This window comes from Phyllobates terribilis, unplaced genomic scaffold (assembly GCF_046119375.1).
Source record: "Phyllobates terribilis strain yellow unplaced genomic scaffold, ASM4611937v1 Scaffold_11__3_contigs__length_659146591, whole genome shotgun sequence".
Taxonomy (NCBI): domain Eukaryota; kingdom Metazoa; phylum Chordata; class Amphibia; order Anura; family Dendrobatidae; genus Phyllobates; species Phyllobates terribilis.
The window spans coordinates 444,241,687-444,258,639 of NW_027362771.1; the positions used below are offsets into that span (position 1 = coordinate 444,241,687).

The window sequence follows — 16,953 nt, forward strand, 5'->3', positions numbered from 1 at the left end:
TGTCACTGGGCACTGTGACTGGAGGCCTGTGCCAGATCTGTGGCGCTGCATATTTCAATTTTAAATGTTTAGTTTCTTTTAATATTCTACAAGTTGCAGTGCCACCAAGTGGGGCACGCACACCTATTTGTTTTTCAGATCTCCCTGGTCTGCTCCTCCTCTCTGTTAGGACTGCTTATCGCTCCTTGCTTTCAGCCTCTGCAGAACAAAGACCTCAAGGTCTACCAGTTGCCATGCTGCATTAGGATCCTACGGATTCTTCTACAAGAGCAGGTGGGGAAAGGCCAGGAATTCCATCTGTTGCTTGTCATGATCAACGGAACAGTAATGATCAGAAGGAGCTCCGTCAGAGATTAGATTCAGTGATTTAGGAAGTGTGATCCCAGGAGTTCCGTGCTGTCTGGTTGGTGCAGGATTACATTTCTCAATCACACATAGCACCGATTGGAAAGCATTGGAGCCCCGAGCAGTCAGTAAAGCACTGCTTGTAATCTCCTGCCATTACTGCTCTGATGAAACAAGGCTTGGACTGGGGTTCACTGGCCCATAACCTTATATTCCCATTCCAGTGGAGCACATATGTTAAAGGGAACCTGACAGTTAATATATGCTGCCTGAACCACATGCAGCATGTATCATACACTGAATCTATCATACAACCCAGATATGTTGTACTCTGAAACACTGCCGCATTTAAAAAAAAACATACATTTAGAAGCTGACCGAAGACCATGCTGCATGGATGTCTAGTCCAAAAGGCTAATCCCCAAGCGGCTTCTTCCCACCCTGATCCTCTTTACAAGAACTATTTCATTTTTTTTCTCATGGGGCTAAGATGTTACAGCCAGGTAGTTGTAACTACCTGCATGTTCAGCTCGGCGCTGATCTCTGCCAGCTTTCAGTACTCATGGACTGCTTCTGCTGGCGGTGCTGCTGCATTTGACTCCATGTCCGTGCTGCTTGGTTGACGGCGCATGACTGCTGAAGGTGCACTTAAATGTTTGTCCACGCCAAGGGTGCACAGATCACCTATACTTGGATTGAACAATGATTCTGTGCTGACATAGTCCCTTTTACAACTGCATTCTAGGAACAACTCGCAAAACCTGCCATTTCGGAGATGCTGACCCAACTGTCTAGTCACCACAATTTGTCCCTTGTTTAAATCACTCAGATTCCCATTGCTTGACCTTTATTTCTGGTTTGAACACATCAACATCAAGAACTGACCGTTCACTTGCTGCCTAATATATCTGACCTCTTTATATTGTCATGAAATGCCAGTAGTTTAATGTTAGGGCAGATCATGTTAGTAGTAGAGCCCATGATACTGGAATACACTGTTCAACCCTAACATAAAAAAAGTTTGAACAAAGTGTGAATAGATTCCTGAACTAGTCATATCAATCACTTTGCCATAATGGAGTTTGTAAAAAAAAAAAGGCCTGCATCTGTGAGGCTCACTGAAAAAATAATTGTTAATTGGAACAGCGCTAGAGAATAGTTTATTAAGTGTAAAATGTAAAACATATGCAACAAGTTATTTGGGAGAAAAATAATCTCTAATGTTTGGTATCTAGAGGAATCTCTTTTATCGGCAAAAAGAAAGCTTGCAGTCTTCACATAATTCTACACTAATAATCTCTGTAGGGGATCGGAGAGGGTGGGGTCCAAAAAGGACTGTGATAATTGATCACTCATTTTTAATTAGAACTTTCCTTCAACCATACATAATCCATATCCGCTGAGACCACGTGATTAGGAATATTGGACTATTTTTTTTGCATATTTCTATTACTTGCTTCAATTTACATTGTGAACTACCCATTTAAAACAAAAGCCCACTCTGTTGATTTTCTCCTCTGTTTTATATCACTTTAAAGCCTCACTCGTACAATAAAGTTATGTAAAAGGGTCCACGTGGCTTTCTTACAGTCATTGTTATGGAGTCATGTGGGCTAATATGCCACTAAATGGTGCCTTCATACAACTTTGTATTACAGAGGTGTTCTCTCAACGCAATACATAGTGGAAGATACAGCTTGAGGATAGCAGAACAATTTTGTTAAGTTGAATTCTGGTTGCGTCATACAAACAAACAAACAAAAAATACTTCTGCATTAACTTGAGAGGTATACGGAGTCACATTATGGAATCACAGACTTAAGTGGTGATATGACAGATCCCGATATCTCAGAAATTGCACAAAGTTATATTACAACTGTGCATATGACAACTTATGCAGGCAAGAACAATTTTTTTTCATTTAAATGACATATGTTTTCACTTGGTCCTTAAAATAACTTTTCCCACAAAGTACATTTTAATCAATAGCTCTTGGAATATTAAGTTCTACAATTGGATGTATTAAAAAAAAATGCCCCTGTGCTGAGATAATCTTATAAATGTGCCCCTGCTATGTGCTGTATAATGGATGTGTCTGATCATATCACAGCTCCAGGGCAGTGTAGGAAGCAAAAGTGTATACAGACAGGACAGCTGTTTGTGCGAGGGAATACATTTGCCTGCCTGTTTGTTTTATAACAGAAGCGAGTGTTTGAGCCTTGTCACCAGCCACGTGAGCTCATGATAAATCAAGTCAGTGATGTACAAGCTCTGGCAGCCACTGAGCTCTTATGTCACTGACTTGATTTATGATGAGCTCTCGGGGTTGATAAGGCAGGAACAGTCGCTCATGTGATAAAACAAACAGGTCTCTCAGTGGTGGACAGTCTCCAAGGCAAGGAGCCCACGTTTGCAAACATTGTTATAGAGCTTGCAAGTGCCGCTCTGAAGCTGGCCGAATCGCAAGATCCAGCCAGAATTAGCGCCCGTGCACACGTCTGATGCTGCAGGGGTAAAGCTACCTCTGCCAGCTGCATGGGGGAGCGTACAGTTCGACTTAGCAGCACAATCATGCCGCTACTTAGGAGTTATTAATCAATCATGAGCCCTCCTTTTAAGCAACTTCATAAAACCCCTTTAAAATGTGGCAAATGTGTCAAACTGCATGGACTAGTATGACAAATCTGGTGCATGGTAAGTTTGCACTGTCTAAGACTTTGACAGTAATGATAAATCTTCCTCAACATGTACAATTTTTAGTACTGGTAGACTACTGTTTTTGTAAAGATCAATGCTATTCTGAAAGCTGAGTTTTGGTGGACTTGTGAACCAAAATGTTACAAAGTGCAAAAACCACCTTCGGATCCTTAACCTTTACCCAAGGTTTATTTCCATTCTTGTACAATGTCCACTTGAAATGAATTTTGGGCGGATGTCCTCTGTTAAGGTATATGAGCTTACAGTGTTCTTATTGAGTTTTTGAAGCAGAAACTGTCCAAATCCTCCTTAAAAACATCAAACTTCACAAAAACCTGGGGTTTTGGCTAAGTCTCATTCTAAAAGCTCTCCAAATAAAAAGCCCTCTTTGTGCACATAAAGCAGAAACTGAGCAAAAGCTATTCAAGTCCACCTTAAAAATTCAAAACGCCTCAAAGGCTCAGAAGATTGTACTGTTTCTGTTCTGAAAACTGCTAAAAAAAAAATAAATTCAGTGTGCACATACCCTTAAGTTGTGTAGGTATTGTAGTCACTTCCTTCTTGCTTGAATGTACATTGAAAACATTAAGTGTATGTTTACATGCAACATTTTTGCAGCAGATTTTTCTGCACAAAAAAATAGTGCTGGCAGGAAAAATGCTGTGTACAATGTGCACAGCTTTGTTTTCCAACGTGATGTATTTTTCCCCACAACCACCATCACACTTGACCTTGGTCGTTCTAATCTTTCACTCTAGATTAATTTTACCTAAATTTATGAAGACTATGTCAATTCTAAAAGCCACAAAAAACTCCCCTCCTATATACATTTCATAGAGCTAGCAGTTCCCATATTTGTAGTTCCGCATATGGCCTGTAGGTTTATATTGACCATAACAGTGTTGATATAGTTGCCCACTTTCGAACCAACAAGCATCCTAAGGAAAAGATATTTAAGGACATATTGTGAGAAGTATTTCTAAAATGAAATGATCATTTATCAATATATATTATTAACAAATTGGCAATTGTAGCTCGAATAGAAACCACGACACTTGTCTCATTTTATAGGAGCAAGACTATGAAAATGCCTTTTTAATTGTCACATTTCCAGTTTAGCAATTGTGAAATAAATAAAAAATGTAAAACAAAAAAACAACACACTCACAATTTTGTATTAAAAAATGTGACAAACTGCATAAAAAATGCAGAATAAAAAAATTTAAAAAAATTCACAAAATTGCCACTTGTTTAAACATTTTGTGACATCAGATACATTTTTTGTTATCTGTATTTCTGCATGGCAAATAAAAATGTTACAAGTGCACTTAAGCACATTGTAGTATCATTCACATAGTTTTTTTAATTAAAACTGCACCCCAGGTAAACTATGAAACATTAAAAAAAAACAAAAACAATATTTAACATGCACCAGAGCATTTGTTAAACGAACAGTTCTAGAAAATGTTCGCCATTTCCGACAACACAATTTGGCTAACATTAAAAAAAAATGTACATGTATTATTGCCTAATTTATACATTAATGAGCAAAAAAAACACACAGAATAGAACCTTAAGAATAAAATCCCGTTTAGATTTTTCTACAACTACTAACAAGTGTGGAAAAGGAACAATCATACTGCACAATATTCTAAAAAGCTATGCAAATTTGTAAAAAAAAATGTTGATTCAAAATTCACTCTAAAAGATATTTTTTTTGGATGCTAAAGCTTTTTTTTTTGTGGTTACAGTGTACAAAGGCTTTTTTTGCAGTATGTTGCCAGGGAATAACCTATTGTTTGTAAAAGCAATTTTCTATGTGGTGATTTTTATTACTTGTAATTTTTGAACGAGAATACAAATTCTCATGTATTTTTCAAGGACAGAGAAGAAAAGAAGAAATGCACGAGGCTCGGGCTACACAAAAGGTGAGCTCAAACATTTTCCTGACATTTTATTATAGCCATCTTAAAAGCAAGAAAGGGAAGAAAAAAAAAAAAAAACACCTTCACAAAAATTGTGGCCTCAGAGTCCATGTTAACCATTTTGTGAAGGTGCTACAAAAAGCCATCTGTATGTACATCAAGCAAAAAAAATATATATATATATTTTATTTTCACAAAGGATGACATCACGGCACAACAGAGTGCCAGGAAAAACCCTATGGAGCGAATTGCTGTTTCTTCCTCGTAGAACGTTCTGTTGGAATCACCGTGGGTCTCATCTTTCCCACCGCGATCTTGTTTACAATCTGCGCGCTTTGCGTGGACGGCAACCATTGTGAGGGATGGGGGTGTTGTCTGTAATGGATATCACTTCCAGTCCTCCCATGGTTAACCCTTTGATGGCATGCTGTGAAAGAAAAAAGAAAAAAATGAATATAAGAAAACCCACTCGTGATCGCTCACCTTTTATATAGTTAATTGTGTAATACAGAGTATAAATTGTTTTTGTAGATTTACTGAATGTTGTTGCTTATAAGGTTATGTTCACACGCAACATTTTTGCCGCTTTGTTTGCATTTTACAGTACCAGAAAAGCGGTGAGATTTCAGAAATCTCATGCACACACTTGTTTTTTTTTTCCGGACTGAATTTGAGAACCACAGCATTTTTAAAATCTTCAGCATGTCAATTCTTTCAGCATTTTTTGCAGCATTTTTTCACCCATAGAAAGAATGAGAAAGGGAAAAGACGCTGCAGTGATTTTTGCAGCATTTTTGGTGAGAAAAACTAACTTTATTAAACATGTACTATACACAAATTATACATGTAATCCGCAGGGAAAACGCACAAAAAAAGCCGGAAAACCTACATTTTGAAGGCAGTATTTTTACTACCAAGACAGCAGGTTTTAGCTGCAGAAGAAATCACTTCAAAAACGCTGTGTGAACATAGCCTTATTCTCTTAAAGGGGTTTTCCAACCCTAAAAAAGGTATTTTACAAACAGCATAGAACTTGATATAATAGCAGAAGCAGTACCACGCAGCTTAGTAATTCCCAATCCACGCTTCCCGATGCTCCGCCGAGGTCTATTCACCTGGCTTTAGCGATGTTGTGTTGCTACAACTTGTGACTGCTGCAGCCATTCACTGGTCGCAATGGTAACCTCAGTATTGTAGACACATCAAAACAGCAGCCAATGATTGGTTACAGTGGTTAAACGTCAACATGCCACAACATTGTTGGAGTCTGGTAAACTGACTGAAGAGAAAACAAGGAACAGTCGGTGTGTGGAGCGCGGAGATTTGTAAGGAGACTATTATGCTTTTTTAATAATTAAAAAAAAAAACCTTTAAACAACATTTTATTTTAGATATCTTTGGAAAATAAACAGCAAATATATCAAAAGCCAAACATATCTAAAGATCTATGCATGCCTGGGCCGCTATATAAATCATGGAACCATTCACTGACTGGAGATTTGAGGTCTCTTGACTATCACATTTGCAGTTGTTTGTTTTGTAGTTTTTGTTATTTTGCACCAAATTCATCTCTCTGTTTGCACCTTTTTTTAAGTCTATTTTATGTGTTTTGTTTTTCTTTTTAAGTTCACCACTCTGGGCGTGGTTTAAGGTTTCCAGATGTTTTTGCCCGATTCATGATTTTCGACTTTTCAAAAAGTCACAACATTTGTCACAAATGTACCCCAGTCAATCTCTTTGGGGTGATTCTATTTTTACTAAATATTGTAAGTAATTTTGGTGACATTTTGAAAAGAGATACACCTTTTTTTGCTCAAAAGGTCGCAAAAATGGTTAAAGACTGAAAAAAAGACCATTTTGGAATTTGCACAAAATTCACAAAGTGTGCGCCATTTCGACAAATTTGGCACAATAAACATCAGCAAAAGCCACAAGATAAAAAAAAGAAAAGGGACTTAAAAAAAAACCCTCAAATGATGAATCAAGCCCTAAGACATCTATAACAAAATGCACTGGGACAATTGAAAATATAACCCTTTATTGTAGGCAGTGTTCATATAATTTTCAAGTCACAACCACACAAATGACACTGACGTCTCTAACTGAAGACATCCCCCACTGCTGTTATTTTCAATTGAATCCATTATTGATGCCAGTGAAGGTCCAAACCTGAAGGTCACCTATCCATCATATTTATCATAATGGCATATAATAAATGGACCTAGATCTCACGCATCATGTCTGCTTAAGGACAAAGACAAGCTACAGCAGTAATGTATTGCATTTATGTAAGTGGACCCCCCTTTTCTTACAAAATAATTATAAACCAGCCAGCCATTCAGTTGTTCGGAATAGTCAATGTTCCAAAGAGATTACCAAAAATGAGCTGAAAGATATGTCAAATTACCATTTTCAATTCTTACCAGCTTTTTCATGGAAGAGTATACCGAACCCTGCAGGATATAGCTGAATTACGGCTTGCTCACATAACAGATTGTCACATGGATTTTGGAGCAATAAACATGCACATTCCACAAGAAGTATTAGTGATGTCACTTCTAGACAGGGCTTCTATATGGAATCTGCCACACTTGGAAAGACCTCATTAATAAGGTGGCTCAAGTGTAGATCCATCAAAAGGCAAATCTGCGGTCGAAATCCAAGATCAGTCTCAGTTTTCTGACCATGGATTCTGCTATGGATTATTTTTTAACTGAGAAATGTGTTGTGTGGCGTATAATTACAGCTATTAACAGGTGTATGAATTACCAAAGCTCTTCAGCCAGTAAAAGTAATGTCCACCTTTTGTCTATTATCATTGGATAATATTTATTAAAACCATGGTTTCTTATAGGCAGAGAACTTTAGGAGGCTGAAATAATAATGATATGCACTGTGCAGACAGCCCTAAACTATTAGCATTTTTTATGCTCTTTACTGGTGTTTATTAAAAAGATTTCCTCTGCCAGGATGATTTATTCTAACAGTATAATATATATGGACCTGGCTTACTAGAACATGTCCTGTGGTCTGATGAGACAAAGATAAACTTATTTGGTCTAGATGATGTCAAGTGTGTGTGAGGAGTACAAAGACAAGCGTGTCTCGCCTACAGTCAAGCATGGTGGTGGGAGTGTCATGGTATGTGGCTGCATGAGTGCTGCTGACTGTGGGGGAACTACAGTTCATTGAGTGAGCCATAAATGCCAACATGTACTGTAAGCAGAGCACGATCCCCTCCCTTCGGAAACTGAGCCGCAGGGCGGTATTCAAACATGATAACGACCCCAAACACACCTTCAAGACGACCACTGCCTTACTAAAGAAACTGAGGGTAAAGGTGCTGGACCAAAGATGTCTCCAGACCTAAACCCTATTGAGCATCTGTGGGAAGGTGGAGGAGCGCAAGTTCTCTAACATCCATCAGCTCCATGATGTCATCATGGAGGAGTGGAAGAGGATTCCAGTGGCAACCTGTGAAGCTCTAGTGAACTCCATGCCCAAGAGAGTTAAGGCAGTGCTTGAAAATAATGGTGGCCCCACAAAATATTGACACTTTGGGCGCAATTTGGCAATTTTCATTTAGGGGTGTACTCACTTTTGCTGCCAGCGGTTTAAACATGAATGGCTGTGTTGAGTTATTTAGAGGGAACACCAAATTTACACCGCTATACAAGCTGTACACTAACTACATTGTATCAAAGCGTCATATCTTCAGTGATGCACCATGAAAAGACATAGTGAAATACTTACAAAAATGTGAGTGGTGTACTCACTTTTGTGATATCTATACACACACACACACACAGATTATATATATATATATATATATATATATATATATATATATATATATATTACACATACATATATACACACCTTTCCTACACAAATTTTAACATACTGATATTCAATATAATTGGTCCTTGTTTACAGGCAAATATAGAAAAGGTTTATTTTATACAGGTAGAGATAAATGTTTGTTTTCTTGTTTTTTTCTGTGCACAGTCTATTAATCATCTTTAACAACCAAATTCTGGTCTAAAAATAAAATTATTACAAGTGCAAAAAAAATAAGACCTTTATTAATAACAGCTGATTTTACAGAAATATTAAAACAATCCTTATACACAGAGATGTAAAAGAAACAATGGAGGAAGACTAGCAACGATCGTAAGCACATTTAATAGCTGGATGTGTATAGTAATATATAAATGAGTTTCACAAAATACCAAGTATAACAAGGTACAACCATACCCCACTGATACCGCGGACAGTGATGGCAGCCTTTGATCATGTGCTGGGTAACATATCACATATGATATTTAATAGTCATTGAGGGAACAATTCCTATGGGCCATATAAGACTTGCAATCATCATTCGCCCCTACACTCCCTGAGGAAGCACATTTGTGAAACATGTGTTGGGGTGAGGGGCAGAGAAGCAATCTTTTGGATGATATCATTAACTCGGGTCATATAATAGCTAATATTATGGTTACAGTTGCATCCATATTACCAGTTTTGGACCTTTATCTCAGCCCGCTGCACACATATCAGTGGGTCATGGGTGTACCTGGTTGTACTGGCTGTTTTGTGACACTCATTTATATTGTGACGCACATCCAACTATAAAATGCGCTTTCGATCACGCTTACGACCTCTGCCTCCATTGTTTTATATGTCTCTTGTCTATTTGTGTGGTTTCTAACATCTCTGTATGATCAGCTGCTACTAATAAAGGTCATTTATTTTTGCACGCTCAGTAGTTTTTGTCTTGTCTTAAACCTGGCTTTGGTTGGTTTTCTCTAGTGGCTAGTACCTGTATTGTTCAATTAGACCTGTACATACAGTACAGACCAAAAGTTTGGACACACCTTCTCATTTAAAGATTTTCTGTATTTTCATGACTTTGAAAATTGTACATTCACACTGAAGGCATCAAAACTATGAATTAACACATGTGGAATTATATACTTAACAAAAAAGTGTGAAACAACTGAAAATATGTCTTATATTCTAGGTTCTTCAAAGTAGCCACCTTTTGCTTTGATGACTGCTTTGCACACTCTTTGCATTCTCTTGGTCTGTACTGTATACCCACGTAATTCCTTCATTATGGGTCATTTGTTGATAGAATCAATGCTATTAACTCACTAGTTTCATCTGACTGTCATAAATGGGCTACAGATCTGTTACAGCTAGAATACAATGGTTAGCCTTACAAATAAAATCTGAAAATTGGGGCATCTCACGCTTGGTTCTCTTATAGACAAAAACGCTAGATTCTGAAAACTCTCAATTGAAGTCATAGGCAGTGTACACCGTACCAGCCTGCTTTTCATCCATCTTTTTTTTTTTTTATATATTAGACTGATCTGTTGATTTAACCAAGAATCACGCTGTGCTGGAGAACAGCACTTTTATCCATGAGAAGCATTCGACGGCACAAAGAGTTAAAACATGCTAATAGCTGGGCTACTTGTGTGTTGGTGGCACCTCGTGGCTTCAGACCATGCAGATGCCTCACTGACCCTACAGGTGACATCTACCAGTCTGGTTGGAAGCAAAAATAGCAATTGACCTTCACCTTACTGTAGGTCTCCTCACATCAGTAAATGTCAATTGAGGCACTTGACATACATAAATTAGAGGTAAAGTACATGATTTGAAAGGTTATGTGCAGGTTTGACATCAAATTTGGTCCCGAAAGAGCTGTCAAATTAACTTCCTGGCCTGATACAGACATAGGCATTATCACCATTATGATCAGTTGACTGCCTAGAGATAAAAAAAAAGGGGGGCCACATGGACAAAACCTCAAAGATCTGTTTGAAAATTTGGATTTTTTGCTTTTATACTTTTTTTTTTTCTTTTTAAAAGAGAACGAAAGACACATTGTGTGAGGGGGCGATTTAAACTTTTATATAATTTTTTAGACTAGGAGACTTTAACCTTAGATTGCATATAGTGGGTATCGCAGTCTCATTTGAAGCTACACCTATAGCTGAGCTACGTAAGAGGAACAAGATGGAGGCTACGGGTGAGGTGAGTGCCAGTAAGAATGCGCATTGGTGATTGTGCTATTTAAATTACCGCTGTCAGTGACCGGCAAAGGCACTTAAATAAAGAACAGTAATCACAACTAGCAACATTCGCTTCTGTTACGGGCAAATGCTGGCTATTTATTACAGCCGGCGTCTGCTGTTCATACAGCGAGCACAGCTCCTGAGCCCGCTCCTGGCTGTGACGTACATGTATGGCAAGGTGCACAAAGGGGTTAATAGGGAACCCCTCAGCTTGTAAATGCCCTGCAAGCTATGACAGCATGTCATAGATCAGGAGCTGAAGATACTGATTTACAAGAGCTGGGCTTAGCAGTATGGTGGGTGGTCATGATGAGTGTGACAGCCTTCTATGTAGAAGTGTCCATGCACAAATAAATGTCAATCAGGCGTTAGGACTGCCCACCTGACTGTCAAGAATAGAACAAACAGGAATTTCAATTAATAAAATACAAATTATACTGAATCTTTTGCCACAAACCTACAGCACTGCGCAAACATTTTAGGTAGACGTGTAAAAAATGCTGTACAATACAGAGCAACTGCTGTCATTTTTTTTGCAACCCAGTTTCTATGTTATCGTGTATAGTTTAGTTACTTGGCCTTGTTTCCATGTAGAAGGTAACAATTCTTCCATGAAGACCACATCTGGTCAGATGTCTTGAAAAATTAGATGGGTGTACCTGTTTCCACTGGTTGCTGCCAGTTCTGAGAACTGCTAGACAGCTACTAATTTCAAAGGGAAGTAAGCAAGATGTGTCTCGCATCTGCTGCACTAAGTTTCCTTGGTTGACCACTGTCCATTTCTTGATATCCTCAATGCTGAGAAATACAGGCAGATACTTATCCATCATGTAATACCATGCGGGAAGAATGTGACTGGCGCCAAATTTAGGACCCCAAACATAAAGCCAATGTCATTAAGAACTATCTTCAGTGTAAAGAAGAATGAGGAGTTCTGGAAGTGATAATACGGTCCCATAGAGCCCTGATCTCAACACAGAGTATGTCTGGAATTACATGAAGAGACGGAAGGTTTTGCGCAATGCACAGAAGATCAGTGGTTAGATATCCAAGATGTTTAGTTCAATCTCCCCATTGAGTGCCTTTAAAAACTGTGTGCAATTTTACATAGAAGAATTGATGTTGTTTTCAGGGTGGTTACACTAAATATTGATTTGGATTTCTTGTTTGTTCATTCACTTTATTTTTTATAAAATTAACAAAATGCTAATTTTTAACACAGATATTTTTGAAAGCATTCTTTGCATATTTTCCACACCTGCCTAAAACTTTTGCATAGCACTGTATATATAATTTTGCTCAGCTCTTCGAGTTCTTTAACATTCTGTTGGCAGACCAGGCACCATACGAGATAGGTTCCGTTTACATGGCAAAACAGTACTAATATAGCAGGGACAATTTTTGCAATGATGCTTACCACTCTCCCAGGTCCCATACCTTTAACAACCACTCTGACATGAACAACTCCTTTATCAACAGCTTTCTGAAAGAATAGAAAAACAAGGTAAATTATATAAAAAACAAACAAACACAGGCAATACACATTTAGAAATACTAAGGATTCTGGAAGTCCGAAGTGACAGTACGGCGTTGACTAAATGAGCACGTGAAGAATTCCTACATGAGCTCTTACATATTCAATCTAAGAGAAAACAAAATTAAAAAACACAAAAAGGGGTAAAATGTGAATAATAATTTGCAATAATGTAGTGAGGAAACACCCATATGGATCTACCTAGCAATAAACAAATACAAAGTGGCAAATGGAGAGAAAATTAGGAAGAGAAAAAGTGAGTGATAAATTAAGCTGCAGGGGTACCAGCTTGAAAAAAATGGAAGAGTCAGGTACTAATCTACACGCAGAAAATGCCTTTTAACAGAACACCTACTGACCATCAAGCTGATAGACGCATTGTTTGTAAATGGATTGGAGGTCGGGAAGAGGGCCTTCCAGTCTTTTTGTCCGTGCCTAGATGCAGATGCTATTTCACAAACCACATCTTCGCCCCCCTGCCACCCCAATCTCCACAGCTCCCATCCATTAAAATAAACACTCTGGGGTTTTCCTGTAATGTAATGCAGATTTCTCCAAAGACGTAAACGGCAGTCAGACTTGGACGAGATGTAGAAACATGAACACCTGCTGTAGCCCAGACAACTTGGTAGACTGACTAGATGTCAGCTCCCGTGGAGATAAAAGACTATGGGAGGTCTTAGAAAGCAGAACTGTCAGCGAGCTCAAATTTCAACACTTCCTAAAAGCAGAATCAGTCGAGAAATGGACAAGCCATTTCTAAAATGCGCCAGAGCTCTGAAACATCCCAGTCGTTGTAACAAGGGCCTCCACATATATTCACGGCAGATTAGGCTGTGTGCCCACGATGTGTTTTTTAAGCGTTTCTGCAGCGGCAAAAACGTTTAAAAAACACATGGTAGAAGGCCTGCCATGCTACCCAATGAAAATCCGCATGTGCTGTGCACATGCTGCGGAAATTTCTGCTGCGGGTTATCATTGCGGAAAAAAACGCAGCATTACCAGTTATTTTGCGGAAGCGCTGCGTTTTTGCCGCCATTGACTTGCATTGGACCGCATGGATTACGCATCACTGCATCTGTACATTCAGATTCCATGCGTTTCAATGTGCTGATGGTACCCGGGTGTGGAGGACAGGAGACTCTCCTCTGGACCCGGGTACCATAGAACCTGCAAAAAAAAGAATTAAATAAAAAATAAATATTATACTTACCTTCTGATGGCCCCCGGTCTCCTTGTCTTCACTTGCCGGCAGCTTGTGGTGGACTGAAGGACCTGCGCTGACATCATAGTCATGTGACGGCAGGTCCTTCAGTGTAGTGTACCGCGAGCTGCCGGCAAGCCAGGACGGAGCAAAGCAAGACTCCGGGGGTCATCAGAAGGCAAGTATAGATTTATTTTTTACCATTCTTTCGGTCACAGTATATAAATCCATGCCGGTTGCATGGATTTATATAGTGTGACCAAGTTGACAAGCACTTTCCAAGTGATGCTAAAATCGCTTGGAAAGCGCTTGTCAACACGCATGCGGAAATGCAAGTGAAGAACTCTTCACATCCGCATGTCCCTGGCAGGAAAAACGCATGTACAATCCGCATGCGTTTTTTTCTGCCAGGGAGATGCAGAAACGCTCAGGAAAAAATCCTGAGCATTTCTGCATCGTGGGCACATAGCCTTAGTCTTCTCGCAGCTACACAATGTAACCAGCAGGATTAACACTGACAAACCCACCTAATGTAAACCCAAGGCATGGGAATTTCCTAATACAGAATTTTCAATCAGACCCTTCAAAAGCAAGAGAGACCAACCAAATACAGCAGCCTGTAGTCTGCAGTACATAAACAGAGCAAGGGAATTACATCTTCCTAAACTCTGTTCTTGCTTTCATGGCAGCATCCCCGTTGCACAATTAGCTCAGTATACAGCCAGACATATTGTCACTAAGGCTGCATTCACACATCCATGTGTAATGGTCTGAGTGCGAACATTCATGGACCGACTGGGGCTCTCCTGACCTGAACTGGACAGGCTCAAAAGCATATCCGAGACTGTGAAGCTTGGCTCAGGAGACCATGACCTGTCTGTGAATCACTGCCCATACTTAAACCGTGACACATGCATGTGTGAATGCGGCCTAAATGTTAAAACGTACAGCCTTCCAATAGTTCTTCACCACTATTTTAGGATTTCCTCATGTTAACTAGACTTTACACAATACATTGCATTAACAATCAAATTGGCTTGGTTGATTCTAAAAACCAAGTAATATTCCATGTAGGCCCAAAAGGTCAGCCCTCTGCAAGCTTTGGTTTATTTTTCTATATTTCTGGAATGAATAGTCTCTGGTTGGCAATATAGTGGGCTTTCTTACAGTACATTTCCAAGACTCCATCTCCAGATTTCACTACAAATCTGGAGCAAAATCATCTCAGTTTTGTTGAGATCTGTGATCCGATGTCTTATTCCAGAGAAATTCACATTTTGTTCTATGTAAATGAGCTGTTCCAGGCTATGGGCGGACACTGAGCTGCATGAGAATCTGCCTCCGGAGATTATTTTACATGATAGGGAGAGTTACCAGTGTGAGACAAGTAACTAACAAAGATAGAAGAACTGAACTTTGTCTTCTTACAAACTCATTTTTGCAGCTCTCACAGCTCTGCTGTATTGTAACAATATTGTTAGATGGAAGCTGAAGCTGAGAGGAACCTGCAGATGTGTCAGGTATAATCACACACAGCTCTGCAGTGAGATCAGGAGAGCAGAGAGCGGCCATCACACATCACACTGGGAACACTGGTAATGTCCACTACATGTAAAATAATCTCTGGAGGGAGATTCTCCTGCAGATCAGTGTCCGCCCATAGCCTGGAACAGCTCATTTATATATAAGATAAACATGGATTTCTCTGGAATAAGATATCAGATCACAGACATGAAAGGATCATTTTATTCAGCTTCCTATGGCCTACATGCCCATATAGACGGCTTAGGAGGGTTGACCCTACTAACAGATACCCTAAAAAAAAAAAACAGTCAACAAATCTATTGATGGATGCCATCTCTTACATCCCTTCCCTATACATATAAACATACACACTATTTTGCATCTACTATCAGGGCTGTGGAATCGGTAAGCCAAACTTTAGACTAGGAAATTTCCCTGACTCCCAACTCCACAGCCCTGCCTCACTACTGAGCGTGTACATAAAGTGCAGCACAGATTCATCTCAACTAAAAGCAGAGATCCTTAGATCAGGAACAGAACAGACATTTCATAACTTTCCCAAAGTCTTATGAAAACATTTACAGCACATCCTGCATTGTACTACTGTACCCAATTTATTATATAGTTTAGGAGTCCATTTTATACCAACTCAGACTCCACCAAAATGGGCACAGACTCCGACTCCACAGCCCTGTCTACTACAAATAGTTTCTAAAGTTAAAAAATAAAGGATAATGCGCAACCTTTTTGCTTTCTACTAGCTGCTGCGAGATTGTATTGAGTTGGTATCCTGAAAAAAATTCTTAAAAGAGAATCTGTCACCAAGTTTTCGCTACCCTATCTGAGAGAAGCATGACGTAGTGCAGTGTTCTCCAACACCAGACCTCATAGCCACCAACAGGTCATGTTTTCAGGATTTACTTAGTGCTGCACAGGTAATTAAATTATTGCCTATGGAGGTGATGCAACTATCACCTGGGCAATACTAAGAAAATCCTGAAAACATGATCTGTTGGTGGCTATGAGGACAGGAGTTGGGGAACACTGATGGAGAGGCAGAGATTCTGATTCCAGCGATGTATCACAAACTGGGCTGCTTGCTGCAGTTTTGATAAAATCCCTGTCTTCTCTGTTGCAGATCTAGCAGTTCTCTGAATGCTGAGCGCTGTACCACTGAATGGCAGTTTTCTGTGTACTCTGTGCATAGGAAGAAAGCTGCCAATCAGTGCTGTGGGTGGGGTTATACAGAGCTCATGAATATGTAGGACTACATGGCAGCAGGTTTACTAGTCCTCTAGTGATAATCTCCTGCTGATAAAACTGTGATTAAAACAAACCTACAGCAAATGGCCCAGTAAATGATACATTGGTGGAATAAAGGTCTCTGCCTCTACATCATGCAGCTCTCAGAATAAATGACAAAAATCTAGTGATGGATTCCCTTTTAACTTAAGACAATTCAAGAAGCGTCTGTACAATCAGTATGCCATCATGTACAGAGGTAGCGCACATATACACACACACTTTGCATACAAGCATTTCAGCTATAGGCTTAGCCACTGATGTTTTTGTCTGTGAAGCGGCTACTTATTAATACTGTTGGAAAACTTTCTGAGGCCGTACCATGGGCAACAC

At 39.3% G+C, this 16,953-nt stretch overlaps 1 protein-coding gene across 2 annotated transcripts in view; it reads right to left on the minus strand.

The window, feature by feature from the left end:
• Positions 1-4,764: 4,764 nt before the first annotated feature.
• Positions 4,765-16,953, minus strand: part of MRPS11 (mitochondrial ribosomal protein S11) — a 28,046-nt gene continuing 15,857 nt past the window's right edge. The window contains exons 5-6 of one of the 2 annotated variants that reach the window (XM_073653275.1): positions 12,494-12,539; positions 4,765-5,394 (exon numbers count right to left, since the gene is read on the minus strand). In XM_073653275.1, the coding sequence (XP_073509376.1) occupies positions 5,204-5,394; positions 12,494-12,539 (237 nt within the window). In that variant the 3' untranslated portion in view covers positions 4,765-5,203. Of the gene's footprint in view, positions 5,395-12,473; positions 12,540-16,953 lie in introns of both variants that reach the window. The other variant, XM_073653276.1, reaches the window with a different exon arrangement.